This window comes from Tarenaya hassleriana, unplaced genomic scaffold, assembly GCF_000463585.1.
Source record: "Tarenaya hassleriana unplaced genomic scaffold, ASM46358v1 Cleome24, whole genome shotgun sequence".
NCBI lineage: Eukaryota > Viridiplantae > Streptophyta > Magnoliopsida > Brassicales > Cleomaceae > Tarenaya > Tarenaya hassleriana.
In genome coordinates this window covers 241,088-255,820 of record NW_010965696.1, presented here as the reverse complement: position 1 = coordinate 255,820, position 14,733 = coordinate 241,088, and the positions used below count along the sequence as shown (strand labels likewise).

General features: G+C 42.6%; 5 protein-coding genes across 9 annotated transcripts; 3 read left to right on the top strand and 2 right to left on the bottom strand.

Moving 5' to 3' along the window:
- Positions 1–333: 333 nt before the first annotated feature.
- LOC104815583 (60S ribosomal protein L18a) lies at positions 334–4,174 on the top strand. Of its 3 annotated transcripts, XM_010544033.2 has the most exons (6): positions 347–756; positions 1,368–1,443; positions 1,542–1,656; positions 3,044–3,159; positions 3,358–3,421; positions 3,592–4,174. In XM_010544033.2, exons 1-6 carry the CDS (start codon positions 519–521, stop codon positions 3,931–3,933), a joined length of 951 nt encoding a protein of 316 aa, XP_010542335.1. In that variant the 5' UTR covers positions 347–518; the 3' UTR covers positions 3,934–4,174. The 3 variants fall into 3 exon arrangements, with proteins under 3 accessions (XP_010542334.1, XP_010542335.1, XP_010542333.1); XM_010544032.2 differs by lacking the exons at positions 3,044–3,159; positions 3,358–3,421; positions 3,592–4,174 and adding an exon at positions 1,766–2,063 and having other exon boundaries at positions 334–756; XM_010544031.1 differs by lacking the exons at positions 347–756; positions 1,368–1,443; positions 1,542–1,656 and adding an exon at positions 2,417–2,525.
- A 747-nt stretch (positions 4,175–4,921) lies between these two features.
- Positions 4,922–7,282, top strand: LOC104815582 (cytochrome P450 72A13-like). The gene is made up of 5 exons (XM_010544030.2): positions 4,922–5,275; positions 5,457–5,674; positions 5,765–6,012; positions 6,243–6,603; positions 6,688–7,282. The coding sequence occupies exons 1-5, from the start codon at positions 4,999–5,001 to the stop codon at positions 7,111–7,113; spliced, it is 1,530 nt and encodes a 509-aa protein (XP_010542332.1). The 5' UTR covers positions 4,922–4,998; the 3' UTR covers positions 7,114–7,282.
- A 298-nt stretch (positions 7,283–7,580) lies between these two features.
- Positions 7,581–9,939, top strand: LOC104815581 (F-box/FBD/LRR-repeat protein At3g14710). 3 transcript variants are annotated; one of them, XM_010544028.2, is made up of 4 exons: positions 7,581–7,685; positions 8,152–9,095; positions 9,244–9,384; positions 9,522–9,939. In XM_010544028.2, exons 2-4 carry the CDS (start codon positions 8,211–8,213, stop codon positions 9,792–9,794), a joined length of 1,299 nt encoding a protein of 432 aa, XP_010542330.1. In that variant the 5' UTR covers positions 7,581–7,685; positions 8,152–8,210; the 3' UTR covers positions 9,795–9,939. The 3 variants fall into 3 exon arrangements, with proteins under 3 accessions (XP_010542330.1, XP_010542331.1, XP_010542329.1); XM_010544029.2 differs by having other exon boundaries at positions 7,585–7,899; XM_010544027.2 differs by having other exon boundaries at positions 7,585–9,095.
- Positions 9,940–10,054: 115 nt separating this feature from the next.
- LOC104815579 (pentatricopeptide repeat-containing protein At3g14730) lies at positions 10,055–12,537 on the bottom strand. The gene has a single exon (XM_010544025.1). It carries the CDS (start codon positions 12,339–12,341, stop codon positions 10,344–10,346), a length of 1,998 nt encoding a protein of 665 aa, XP_010542327.1. The 5' UTR covers positions 12,342–12,537; the 3' UTR covers positions 10,055–10,343.
- Positions 12,538–12,640: 103 nt separating this feature from the next.
- Positions 12,641–14,007, bottom strand: LOC104815580 (protein Jade-1). The gene is made up of 2 exons (XM_010544026.1): positions 12,945–14,007; positions 12,641–12,859 (listed from the first exon to the last, which is right to left on the bottom strand). Exons 1-2 carry the CDS (start codon positions 13,956–13,958, stop codon positions 12,806–12,808), a joined length of 1,068 nt encoding a protein of 355 aa, XP_010542328.1. The 5' UTR covers positions 13,959–14,007; the 3' UTR covers positions 12,641–12,805.
- Between the last annotated feature and the right edge of the window lie 726 nt (positions 14,008–14,733).

Here is a 14,733-nt window from a genome sequence, read left to right as displayed (position 1 = left end):
TGGTTCCAACTACTTCAACAGACCCATTTAATGAAAGCTGCCTATGTATACACACGTTTCACGACCACTCTTCTTCCACGTGGCGAATCGATCTCTTAGTAAGGCGAAGAAGATGTAAACTTCTGAAATGCCCGATTTAGGAATTTCCATCTGCGACAAAAAAAAAAAAAAAAACTTCACTTTGGCCATGTCTGTACTTTTATGGTTTTTTGTTCATCAGAAAACGAACCACCACCTTGGATGCATTAGATGAAAACTGGATCCTTCGTGTAATTACGGGAATATTAAAATTATCAAACTTTTTATTTGGAAAAATGGGTGAAGTGAAATGGAGGGAACCCCATCTGCAGCCACGTGCTATGACAACGAAAACTTCACCAATTCAGGGGTCATTCCCCAAATCGAACCCATAAGAGTAGAGAGAGAGAGATCGTGAGATTTCCTCGCTTACCGAAACAGGCTACCGAACATCGTTTGTATTGATCGGATAAAGGGCTTGGATTTAGAACAAGAAGAAGATGGGAACCGAAGAAGAAGGCAAACAAAGAGAAGCGGTCGTGGATCATCACCACCAGCCTCCTCCTCCTCCGCCGCCGCAGTACGGCACGTTTCAAGGCGTCGCCAATTACCCTCCTCCGCAGTATCCTCCGCCTTCGCAGCCTCCGGTCACCGGTTTCCCTCAGCCGGCTCCGCCGGAGGGGGCCCACCACCATCCCTCAAGCCAGCAGCCCGTTCATGGATACCCAACTGTCCCTGGTAAGTTCCTGTGAGATCATTGGTAACGGGGCTTAATTCCGGATTTTACCCACGGAAAGGCGTAAATTTTCTGTCGATCTTTTCGCGACCCTTGTGAGATTTTTCCTTGATTTGTTCAAGTTCATTGGAAAGTTTTGATCTTTCGTTAGGGTTACTAAAATAATATTTGAAATTTCAAGATTACATTTCTTGGGTTGCCCGGTTAAGGTCATGGAGACCGACTCGTGAAGTCACTGCGTGTTAAAATGAGCTGTCTTTTGAACCGGAAACAGTTATTTACAGAGAATCTGAGAAGTCATGTGGCTGTCTGTACTCTTAATTCTTTGCCGGAAATTGAGATGCTAGATTCACTTGCCTCGATGGATTTTAGATCCTTTCTGGATTTAGGTGGATTATGTTAAGAGCATAGCAACACTCTTGAATCTGGTTAGAGGATCCAATCTCGCTGAATCATGTGCGGTAAATGGATATATACATATACATATATATGTATATACATTGAATCAGTGTCTTGACTAAACATGGTTTGAGATCAAGGTTAGGGGGTTAGATGATTTCACTCTGTGTGGTGCTTTGGGGTCATAAAGGTAACTGGCAATGGTATCTCTCAGGTTATGCAGTTTCTGAAGGAGGACCTCCAAGAGAACACCGGCTCCCGTGCTGTGGCATAGGCTGTGGCTGGTTCTTGTAAGTTATTACCACTCTCTGTTTCATTTCACAATCGAGATTTTCGATCCGTTGGATGAGAAGAAAAATCAAGAATTTGTGGGTGGTTGTTCTTGAAGGTTCATAATAGGTATCTTCCTCGGGGCTATCCCTTGGTACATCGGGTCACTCGTTCTACTCTGCTCGAGGATAGATCCCCGAGAAAAACCCGGATACATAGCTTGCGCCATCGCGGTGAGTCTATACATCTCTCTCTCTCTCTCTCTCCGTTCAGTGACTGTTTTATCTGTTGCTCGTGTGGTTATCTTATCTCCTGATCGAAACCATGCGAGTGTTAACACAGGCTGTTCTTGCCACGATCGTCATCATTTTCGGAGTCACCGGAGGAACAGGGGCCTTTTAGGACAAAGGTACGAGGAAACGCAAACGAACTGAAGATTTGGGGAGTGTTGCGAGTTTATGTCGTGATCTGTATCTAATATATGTTGCCGCCATGTTGAAGATCAAAGGCTGTTGTTTATTTGTTTATATGTTTTTTTTTTGTGGGTAATCTCTTTGCTTATTATACACAGTTTTTTTTTATCTGTTTTTTTATTGTCAATAAACAATTAAATAAGTTATAAAATTGTAATCATAGATGCTGCCCAATCGATTTAGAGAGTGGTGGGCGTCGGTTCAACCAACCCAATTCTGTTTAATTATGTTAGGTAACGAGAGAAACATAAAAAGAATATATTTATTTAAAGGTGATTTAGATCGAATAAAATTAAAAAAAGGATAATAGGATCTATATTTCGAATATTGGAAACATGTAAACATTAAAAATACACGAAAAATTAACAAGTTAATTACAATTACAACACCACCCACCCAAAAAAATTTGTTATATATACAAATAAATAGGAAGAAATTCACGGCCCATTAAGCTGTAGACGAGGAGGCCCACAAAGAGCGAAAGTTTCCCCAAGCCTTTAGGGTTTTCTCAGCGACGCCATTTATACTTCTCATCGGCGTCGTCCCCTCCAGCTCTCCCGGTTTCCTCTTCCATTTTTCTGGCAGTCTCGACGGAGCTTGATCTCTTCGCGGAAATGGTTGCTTTCAGGGTAAGTTCTTCTTCCTCGTCTCATCCTTTTTTGTTTTCTTCTCGTAATTTATTTCTTCGTCCGAGGAACATTACAAACGTGAAGCTCTGAGTTTTGTGTTCTGTCGAGTGGGTATTGGAAGCGTATGATGCGAGTTATGGACTTGGATGGTATTCCGATCTTGAGAATCTTTCTTTAGGGGTGATAACCGAGTGCAATTGATGTGGTTATGATGAATTCTATCGCATCCAATTTACAGTAATCGAATTCTATGCTTTCTGGGTTTTGGATTTGGTAATGCCCGATCCCAACCAAGGAACAAACAAAGTGGGTCGGCCAGACTCTGAGAAATCAAATCTCTTTAATTCTCAATGATCTATGGTTTTCAGAGAAATGATCAAAGGATATAATAATAACAGTAATGAGTAGCAAATGCGTTAAGATCATTGGAGGCCTATGATGTGTTCTGAAGGTTTATGAACTTAACATCTTCAGTTTCCAGTGCATTTATTTGCTCTTCTTTGAATCTGTGGTGGCAGTTTCACCAGTATCAGGTAGTTGGCAGAGCCCTGCCGACAGAAACTGATGAGCATCCTAAGATCTACCGGATGAAACTATGGGCCACAAATGAAGTTCGTGCCAAGTCTAAGTTTTGGTGAGTAATGGCAATCTGTGAATCTTGTTTGCGCTGATTATCTTATACCATACTCGACACATCACTTATCTATGCGTATTCTCAATCTCTGTAAAATAAGACTTCTAGAGTTCTGTCCATCCAACTATGATATGGTCGTCATGCAAGGTTTTAGTTTTGAACTATTTTATGAACTTGTAAAATGGATCATATGTTTAGGTATTTCCTCAGAAAACTGAAGAAAGTTAAGAAAAGCAACGGACAGATGCTTGCCATCAATGAGGTATGAACTGCATCTACCTTTCATTTGTTTGTTCTCAAGGATTATGGCAGTGCTTGCTGAGAAGATGGGTTCTTGGCGAGCATTGCTTGTTTGGGGTAACCGATATCGATACTAAGCTGTTAGTCCGGTGACATGGGTTATTCCCATTTTCGAAATGTGATATCTTGCAGATTTTTGAGAAGAACCCTACAAAAATCAAGAACTATGGCATCTGGCTCCGCTACCAAAGCCGAACTGGGTATCACAACATGTACAAGGAGTACCGTGATACCACACTGAATGGGGCCGTGGAACAAATGTACACCGAGATGGCTTCTCGCCACAGAGTGAGGTTCCCGTGTATACAGATCATCAAGACCGCGACAGTGCCTGCAAAACTCTGCAAGAGAGAGAGTACCAAACAATTTCACAATTCCAAGATCAAGTTCCCTCTTGTTTTCAGGAAGGTTAGGCCGCCCACCAGGAAGCTCAAAACTACTTACAAGGCATCAAAGCCCAACCTGTTCATGTAACCAAGTTCTCTGTGATCAGATTAGGGTTCTTGTTCTTGCCCTAACAACAAATTCTGGTTCTGTTGGAAGCTTTGAAGTTGGCAATTTTGACACATGTTATTGAACATGATGTTTTGATTTGAAGTGTCCTTTCGGCGAATTTTCATTCATTCAAGTCAAAACATGTGTTTGGACGTGGAGTGATTCCTTTTGCATCGCTTTCAGAATTTGCTTGCTCGGGTAATAATAATAAGCTTTAATAGTTTTTTATGTGATATTTATTTCTTCTACTAATATATTTTTATGTGTTATATATGTGTATATAGATATATTTACATATATAGTATATCTACACCATTTCTGGTCTATATTTATATTATTGTTTAATGGATGCTTTTATTGTGTTTGGTCCTATTACAGCTTTTTTCCCCCTTTTTTACCTAATTTAGATTATAGTTGGTTTGTATTTTGATATTTTTGAGAGATATAAACAAATCGAGAAACATATCTAAAAGTAAATACGTTTCTTCATTTAGAATTACAACTATATTTCAATTTTTTATTATTTTTCGTTTTTACAAAATTATAGATGCTCAATTAATTTCGATTAAAGTTTTATCTGTTATATATATATATTTTAAATATTGTATTTTAAAAATAATTCATTTTATTATAATTTTCAATCTTTATATCCTTTTACATTCTATTAATCTAGTTTTAAATTTTATATTTAATTAATGTTTAAGCCAAAATTTAATTACATATTCTGATTATCTAGTTTTATGTAATTAAATCATATCATCGTTTTACGAGGAATATTGTCTTGTCAAAATCAACAAATTCCTTTTATTAATAGCGTTATTTTCTAAATTAAAATTAGTGATTAGAATATGACATCATAAAATGCGCGGTAAAGATTTGGACGGTAGCAGCAAAAATCAACAGACACAAAAAAGAAAAAAGAACAAATATTTGTGGTAAGTACAAAAGTCTTTTAAGGAATCGATGGAAGCTCTAACGAACGCCACCGCCTCCATACATCAAGAGCGCTAGCTTCTCTCTCTCTCCTCTCTCTTAGAAAAGAAAATGGAGATTTCTTCTGCATCAATGGCAGGTTTGGCGGCTTTAGCCGTTGCGTGGCTGTGGATTTGGAGATTTCTGAAGTGGGTTTGGCTTAAACCTAAGATTCTGGAGAGTCGCCTGAGAAGACAAGGCCTTGTCGGAACGCACTACACTCCTCTTGTCGGCGATGTGAGAAGGAATTTCAGTATGATCAAGGAGGCAAGATCCAAACCCATCAATCTAACGGACGACATCACTCCACGTGTCCTACCATTCCCTCTGACTATGCTCAAGACTCACGGTATGTTTGTCGTTCTTGTCGCCTAAACCTTAAAGTTGATTCCTTTGAAGAATCTACAGAATCGGTGAACAGAAGTCTGTGGATTTGTGATTCGGACAGGGTTAATCTTTTGTGGGTTTCCTTCTTTTTTTTTTTTGGGCGCTGAGATATGAAGTTTATGAGTATTTCTTTCTTGAAACAGGGAAGACTTTCTTTACATGGCTTGGGCCTATACCGGCGATTACGATCACAAATCCTGAACAGATCAAAGAAGTGTTTAACAAAGTTTACGATTTCGAGAAGCCGCATACGTTCCCTTTGGCTAGACTGATCGCAACTGGACTGGCGAACTACGATGGAGACAAATGGGCCAAACACCGCAAGATCATCAACCCGGCTTTCCACCTCGAAAAGATCAAGGTTTCTATGTTATTACAGTGTCTGAATTGTGTTAAGAGCGCCTAGTTTTCGATCTTGCAGTGACCCATTTTGTGTCTGGATTTATTGCAGAACATGGTCCCTGCATTCTATCAGAGTTGCAGCGAGATCGTGGGAGAATGGGAGAGACTGGTTTCGGATAAAGGGTCGTCTTGTGAGGTGGATGTTTGGCCGTGGCTCGTGAATATGACAGCGGATGTGATCTCACGTACCGCCTTTGGAAGCAGCTACAGAGAAGGGCAGAGGATTTTTCAACTCCAGGCAGAGTTAGCACAGCTCATTGTACAAGCTTTTCGCAAAGCTTACATCCCTGGATGGAGGTAAAAGCCTCATCTTTAGCCATATAGAATCATCGTGGTGTATATGGCTAGATCCAGAGTTAGAGAACCGATTAACCAGTGTTGCTGGAACTCGTATAAGTTTCCAGTTCGATACTATCTATTGAATACTCTCTCAAGAAATTCATATTTCTCGTTATACGTTTGCGAATCCTGTGAAACGTTTGTTTACCGCAGTGACAAAGGGCCTTATCTCTTCTCTTTTGGCATAGGTATTTACCGACAAAGAGCAATAGAAGGATGAAAGAAATAGACCGAGAAATACGGGCGATACTAAGTGGGATAATCGGCAAACGAGAGAAGGCGAGGGAAGGACCGAACAATGATTTGTTGGGTATTCTTCTCGAATCAAATTCGGGGCAATCCAAAGGGAATGGAATGAGCCTTGAAGAAGTGATGGAGGAGTGTAAGCTGTTTTATTTCGCCGGACAAGAAACAACTTCAGTACTATTGGTCTGGACAATGGTTTTGTTAAGCCAACACCAAGACTGGCAGGCTCGGGCGAGAGAGGAAGTGATGCAGGTACTCGGTGACAAGAAACCCGATATGGATAGCCTCAACCAACTCAAAGTTGTAAGTAATATATATTCGAAACGTTTTACGTTCTAGAAACCCTGGTTTTCGCTAATCCTTGCCGGTGTTGTATGATTCTGCCAGATAACGATGATATTCTACGAGGTTCTGAGGCTTTACCCTCCTGTAGTTCAGCTCAACCGAGCAGTCCACAAGGAGCAGAAGCTCGGAGACCTGACACTCCCGAGCGGAGTTCACCTCTCTCTACCGATTATGCTCATCCAACGTGACACCGAGCTATGGGGAAGCGATGCGGGGGAGTTCAAACCCGAGAGATTCAAAGACGGGATCTCAAAGGCGACGAGGAACCAGGTTTCGTTCCTCCCGTTCGGATGGGGGCCCAGGATTTGCATCGGACAGAACTTTGCCTTGATCGAAGCTAAGATGGCTTTGGCTTTGATCCTGCAGAGATTCTCGTTCGAGCTGTCTCCGACATACATTCACGCGCCGTACACTGTCGTCACGATCCATCCACAGTTCGGAGCTCACCTCGTTCTTCACAAGTTATGAGAACAGAGGCTTTACTTTTGGTAAGGGAATAATAATAATAATAATAATATGTTAGAGTTATAGATGGAATAAAATGAATAATCTATGTAATTCACATGTTCAGACATTGTTGTATCTAATGTTTTACCTTTGACAGCCTAAAATTACTGTCCTTAATTTTGATTTTAAATCATCGAAATAATTTATCTCTTACTTTTGAATTTATTTAAAATTGATTAGATTTAATACCGCTCAATCTTAATGATGTGCATTTCTACTTGAATTTAAACTTTTTTTTATCTCCAATAACAATATGCATTAATATATATATATATATATATATTAATGGACAAAAAAAAAATGAATATGGTAAGGAAGTTAAACTGAAATACAAACCATAAAAGGACAAAATTTATTTCGTATTCCTTTCTTAATAAAAATAAGTAGTTTTTTTTTATAAAAAATGAAAATAAATAGTTTGTTAACAATTACGAAAAGACAGAACCGATTCCCTTGTACATCATTTACTGCCCTTCTCTCTCCGTCCGCCTGCGGCACACGCAAAATCCTCATCCCCTGACGCCGCAGCCCTGGTGAGTTCTTTGGCTTCTCTTCCATTTCTCGTGTCTTTATCGATTTTGATTGGCATCACTCTTGGAGTTGGTGGAATTATGATTTGGGCATAAACCCAATTTCATCCGCTGTTGGCGAATGCGCTGAGAAATCGGATGTGTTCGAATCAAACGATCTGAGGAGAAAATCAGGCCGATTTCGCCCTTCTTCAGAGTTGTTTTCCGTTTGCTTTTGGTGGGTATTCCTTCTCGTTGGTTCCCAGTTTTGGAAACGCTCTCGAAGAGTTCATAAATTTCGCAAGCTTCCGTGTCCATTCACGTGAAATGTCCGAACTTCTCCCGTGCCCTGCTTAAAGTTCGCAACTTTTCGCATGCCCATGTATCAAAGAGATGAACTTTTCTTTTCTTTCTTCCCTTTTTCCCCATTCGGTTGAGTGAAACCTCATGCTTTGACATGAATTCGGCGACCCTTTTGTTGAATTTCTAGCGGAAGGGCTGTGTCAGGAGGGCGAAATTGATGCATGTGAGTCGACACGAGCTCCTTTAATGGCGGTTTTGTCTTCCATGAAGAGCCATCAGTCCAGCGAAATCCCAGAGGATAGGCTAAGCAGCCTCCATGACAGCGTTCTTTGCAGAATCCTGAACCGTCTTCCTATTGAGGAGGCGGTTCGGACCTGTGTATTGGCCAGAAGATGGAGAAAGACATGGACCAACATTACAGATCTGCAGTTCGATGATAAGAAGCAAAGGGATCATGGAGATAATCGGTTTGTGCAGCTCGTTCAACATGTTCTGCATGGCGTCAGCAGTCCACATATAAACAGTTTCTGTCTGGAGTCGGTCAATACCTGCGAAGAATCAGTTCTTGGTCCGTGGTTATCCACCGTTCTGAGCCGCTGTCTTCAGAGGCTTGCTATCACTTGGTATGAACCCGAAAGCTTAGACCTTTCTCCATTCTTCGGTAGGTTTAGCTCTCTCGTGGAATTGAGGCTCCGAGTGAATAGCATTCTTAACATCTATGGTCCAGTGAAACTCCCGAATCTTCGGTTCTTTAGCCTTGAGGATGCTAGAATCTTTAACGTGTCTTCTGCCTCGGGTCAGCTCTGTTTCTGTCTCCCTGCCCTTGAAACTTTCGAAGCTTCTTATTGCCATTGCTTCGGGACCAGTAGCATAGTCATAGATTCTCCATGTCTCGAGCTTTTTGAGATGATCGAGTGTAGCTTTGAGCAAATACCCGATGGGTCTGGCAATTGTCACATCAGAGTCTTAGCTCCAAATCTAGCGAAAATTATGTTTTCAGGCAGTCTTCCCCAGACGGTTTTCCTGTCCTTTCCATTGTCGTTACCCGATGCATATCTCAGCCTTGGCAAATGGTGCTGGACCCCGAGCTTTCTCGAAGGCTTTTCATGCGTTAAGAGCTTGGGTCTCGAGGTTAGTTCCTTTTTTTTCCGTCTGCACGGTACTTATTAATTTATTATCTATAAACACTTTACGAGTTTTGTTCTCCGAAGCTTTTTGTATCCAATCCAACGGCCCATTCTCTCAACTGTTATCTTGTCTTTGTGGTGTGTGCACTCAGCTTAGCAACGATTTCGGAACAGCGAAGGTGCCGAAATTTAGACAGTTGGTTTACTTGCATCTGATCTACGACATGGTGGAACATCGTAATCTGATGAAGTTTCTCGATCGATCGCCAAAGCTCGAGATGCTAAGCATCCGTGTAAGTCCTCAAATGCTTTACTTCTCTAATAGATGCATGTCAATGTATGGTCTATCCACATACATATGCAATGACACAAGCATTTGAATGAATGATCGAAAACCCGTTTCTTGTTTTGGTTTTCGGATGAATACCAGGACCTGGAATCCGTGAATCCGATCTACCATTCGTCGCTGTTCTCGATTGAGCCACCGGATTGCGTTAGAACCACGATAAGGGTCCTGCAAATCAGAAATTTCAACGCCAGCTTGCAGCAATTAACGGTGGTGAAGTATTTTATGGAGAAGGCCGAGATTCTTGGACCGGTGATCCTTTGCACGCCCAAGTATACGCATGTCCCCGAAGAAATCAAAGCTCGGATCTTGAATTACCCCAAGGCCTCGGCCAATGTCCGTGTTTTCTTCGAGTGAAGCCGTGCCGGATTGTTGCTTGTTGCTTACAGAGAGTATGATTCCATCTGAAACTTTTATACAGAGAAAAGAGATGTCTCTATGTGAGTGATGATATTGTTCCGAACCTCAAAAACAGTATGTTCTTAAATAAGTTGATCCAACAGATTTCATGCAGCCTGGACAGCTAAATCCGAAGCATGGCGGATAATGTGGGACCGATTTCCATTGGAACACATTCCACCACCATCGGTGATTCCTGTTGGCATAGTTTCTGCTTCGGTTCGGGTTTGAACAGAGACTAGAAAGAGTAATCCGAGTGGATCTTGACAATCATAAAGGTGCATTCTTGAAGATCTGAATGTCCTGGTTTGGGGGATTTCTCGACCTATCTGTGCAGCACTTAGACGCGAAGTTAAGCCTTAAAGATTTGCGGAAATGATGCATATGGAGTGTGGAATTGGTCGAAAGCCGGGTACCCCAAACGGCAAAAGGTACAAATACAAATGAATATATTCCGGACACCAAAGCTCTGTGATATTCAGTCCTCAAAACTTCAAGTGCAACTCCTTACCAAGTCTCTTGCAAGGCTTCGAGCATGCATTCCCGACCATGCATATGACAAATCAGCAGATCTAAGCAACAGAAGATTGACTCGGATTCTAGATGATTTCGATCACTCGTGAGAAATGTGTGAACTCGGTTCTTGAGTTCGATCCAGCTACAACCCGGTTTTTTCCTCACGTTCTTCTGTCTCATCGCGTCTCTTACGTCCAACACTTCCTCGTATTTCCCTGCTTCCACGAAAACGTTAGACATCAGGACATAACTTCCACAATGCTCTGGTTCGAGCTCGAGCAGATGTTGTCCAGCCACTTTAGCAAGATCTATGTTCCCATGGAGGCGAGAAGATGCCAACAATGTTCTCCAGACCACGGGATTCGCTTCCACAGGCATCGTTATGGCTAAATCGTATGCTTCCTTGAGCCTTCCCGCTCGACCAAGCATGTCAATAACGCATGCGTAGTGTTCAATGGTCGGGACGACGCCGTAAACTGAATCCATTTGGGTAAGAAATCCTCGGCCTTCGCTTACGAAACCAGAGTGATTGCACGCTGTTAAAACCCCGACGAATGTGACTTCGTCTGGTTTGAAACCATCTCTGCACATCTGTGAGAACATTTCCAAGGCTAACTTACCATGGCCATGAACACCGTAACCCGTGATCATGATGTTCCATGAAGCTGTATCGGTATTTCCCATCGTATCAAAAACCGAATGAGCGTTCCACATGTTCCCGCATTTCGAGTACATATCCATCAGAGCATTGCTTATGAACACATTATTGACGTTCTTCGAGATTCTCGGGTTTAGAAGGCCTGTAACGATCATGTAGCCGTGAATCTCTCGGCCCTGCATCAATGCAGCGAGACAAGCGCAAGAAGGAAGAACAGTCGTCAATGTAACGAGATCGGGTGGGATTCTGCAACGTAACATCCTGTTGAAAAGAGCTAATGCTCCTTCATGATCGCCGCAGAAGTCGTGGACACACAAAATGGAGTTCCACGAGAAGATGTCCCTCTCGTCCATTCCTTCGAATATCGTTACCGCCTCAAGGAGATTCTTGCTCTTGCCATACATATCGATCAACGCGTTAGACACCGCGATACCCGAATCAAATCCCATTTTCACCGCAAGACAATGGATCGATCTGCCATTGCCGAGCTCTCCCATGGCGGTAAAAGCCGATAAGACTCCGGTGATAGTGTACCTACCTATCTCGATTCCTCCTTCACGCATGTCCATGAAGACTCTCGAAGCATATTCAAAACGCGAAATCTGCGAGTACCCATTAATCATAGCATTCCAAAGCACAACATCGTCTCTCTCAGGTAATTCGTCGAACACTTTCTGAGCATCCTCCATTAACACGAACTTCAAGTAACACTTCACCAAGGCACTCCCTACATAACAATCTGAATCCAACCCGAGTCTAAACACCAGCCCATGAACCTTCTTAACCTCTGAAATATCCATGGCTTCGCAGCTTGCTTTTATCAAACTGGGGAATGTGTACTTGTCAGGGAAAATTCCCTCGGCTCTCATCTCTCTGTATATCTTCATTGCATCCAAAGGAAACCCATTTACGACAAACCCAGAAATTATGACGTTGTAGTTGAACACGTTGCGTTCAAACCTATCGAAGACCGAGACCGCGCGCCGCATCTGACTGCACTTTGCGTACATGTTGATGAGGCTCGTGACGCCCTCCGGCGAATGGTCGAGAAACACTTTTCTGACCATGAAACCGTGGACCTGTTCGCCGGAAGTGGCGTCGCATCGTTGAGCACACGACTGTAGCGTCGCGATGCATATGGCAACGTTGTGAGATTCGTGTCTCTTGATCTCTTCTTCGTTTCGCACAGAGAATGAGGAAAAGGAGGATGGTGAAGTGTAAGGCCTAACAGCGTAGGCTCGGGAGAAGATGACACGCCGTAAATTTCCACCGTCGGAGGCTGAGTTTCGGGGGAGAAGCTTCAGGGCTCTGACATGAAGATTTTGGATCATGGTTTTTTGTGCTATGAAAACAGAGGTTTCTTCTGAATATAGGGTTTATATAGCTCCACTCCTCTAGAGATCTTGGTCCTAACATCGAAACCATACCTGTTTAACCATTACAGATCCCGCAAAAAAGATGCTTGAAGAAATCAGATGCAATGTATACACAACTTTGATCCAAAATCACCAAAAAGTTGACAAATTTGCGCAACCCATCTGATATTTGCGTGAAGCTGGTGGAGAAAGCAAAGCCAAACCCAGATTTCAGTAAAGCTCCATTATGGTTAAAAAACTAGGAAAGGTGATAATTCTCGAATTCTGTCTTATTAACCCATTGGAACATAGAACATACCAGCATTGATGAGACAAGAACATCTAGGATTATTTGTCCGAAGAAAAACAATTCAGAGATCATATGAAACTACAGAGTTTGAGGCACAAGAATGCTGCCAATCACTGGATTCTGCTACTTTCTATTTTCTATGTCCATCTCTGGCTACAATCTTGAATTTTCCCGTTCCTTGTTGCTGCAAAAGACACGAGATAGCCAATCATCAAGCTTAGGTAGGGCTAGACAAGTAAAAAACTGGGAAATACGAATTTGATTCTCACCCGTTCCCATAGCTTGGTGTGTTCTTTGCAGAATCCAGCCACAATGCCGCCTGCCTTCTTGCCCTCACGATACTCGATGCAGAAATCTTCCTTCAACCCACAAGTAACATGAAATGCCAACTGACATTTCATCTCCGAACACTCGATGACGCACCCACGCTTGACCTTACACACATGGCACATCTCTTTCCATCGCCCTTTCGGTATCTCACTGCAACAGATCCCTTCCCTTCCTTCTGGATCCTCAAAGTAAACCTCTGGCACGAACAACGAGCACACGATATGAGCCCATCGGCCATCCTTTGTGGGCTTCAAGGCACCACCTTTGGTCGTACATAAGCAGCAAGAGAAGGTCTTTTCCCCATTTCCCGATGACCGAGATTCCAAACACTGCCCGCAAAACCAGTCACCTTCTGGTATTCCCTTAACGAGAGGGTTACCATAGCAAGAAGCGTGAACCATTAGATCACACCCATCACAGAAAACGATTGGATCTGACGGGTCACCATCTGTGCTCCGACATACGGCACACACAATCCCATCGTCTTCATCATCCTCATAATGACCATTATCACCATCATCGTCTTCCTCTTTGCTCAATTCTCCACCGCTAAGTTTTTCATCCGACAGAACAAAGACGCAGTCTTTCCCTAAAGGGTCAATATTTTCTTTTCCTACTTCTAGACTCGAATCAGCCATCAAAGTCCGTTTTTTCTCAAATGGGTTTTCCTCAAAGGATGGTTTGTATTCAATATTCAGATCAAAAGGCGAAAGGGGTTTACCAGAGAGCAAATCGGTATCAATCGCCCATACCCTTTTCTTCGCCGGCAAGCAAAAATAGGTGGGTCCTGAATTCTCGCCGGCGTCGTAATCCACCCGAGTCTCCTTTCTCTTCTTCGCCGGAAGCTGCGACGGTTTCACCTCCGAATCGATCCGTCGCTGCTCGCGTTCCTGTTCCCGCTGCATCAGTCTCAGTCTTTTGAGAGGAGGCAAAGTTTGCAACTTGGAATCCATGACTCCGAGTTCAGATTTCTGGGTTAGTTTTTCTCGGTGAAGAATTAAGGTTTTGTATCTCTTTTTTTACTAATCTTTCTTCTGAGACGCAGGCTTTCCCTAAAGGGTCAATATTTTCTTTTCCTACTTCTAGACTCGAATCAGCCATCAAAGTCCGTTTTTTCTCAAATGGGTTTTCCTCAAAGGATGGTTTGTATTCAATATTCAGATCAAAAGGCGAAAGGGGTTTACCAGAGAGCAAATCGGTATCAATCGCCCATACCCTTTTCTTCGCCGGCAAGCAAAAATAGGTGGGTCCTGAATTCTCGCCGGCGTCGTAATCCACCCGAGTCTCCTTTCTCTTCTTCGCCGGAAGCTGCGACGGTTTCACCTCCGAATCGATCCGTCGCTGCTCGCGTTCCTGTTCCCGCTGCATCAGTCTCAGTCTTTTGAGAGGAGGCAAAGTTTGCAACTTGGAATCCATGACTCCGAGTTCAGATTTCTGGGTTAGTTTTTCTCGGTGAAGAATTAAGGTTTTGTATCTGAGATTCTACTTCGAGATCGACGAAGATCACGAAGAAATAAAAGAAAACAACGAATGCGGGACTTTGGCGCCTGAAATTTTCGGAAACGTTGTCAAAGTGAAACAAGAGGAGGGTGGGAAGAAAAGCCCGGGAAAATTTCGGAACTTCTCTCTCTTAAATCAAATATCTTAAGTTTCCCTCTAATTTCACCCGATTAAGACTTTTTTCTCTTTAAAACATTTAGATATTGTTGTAGATCTTAAACTCTACTG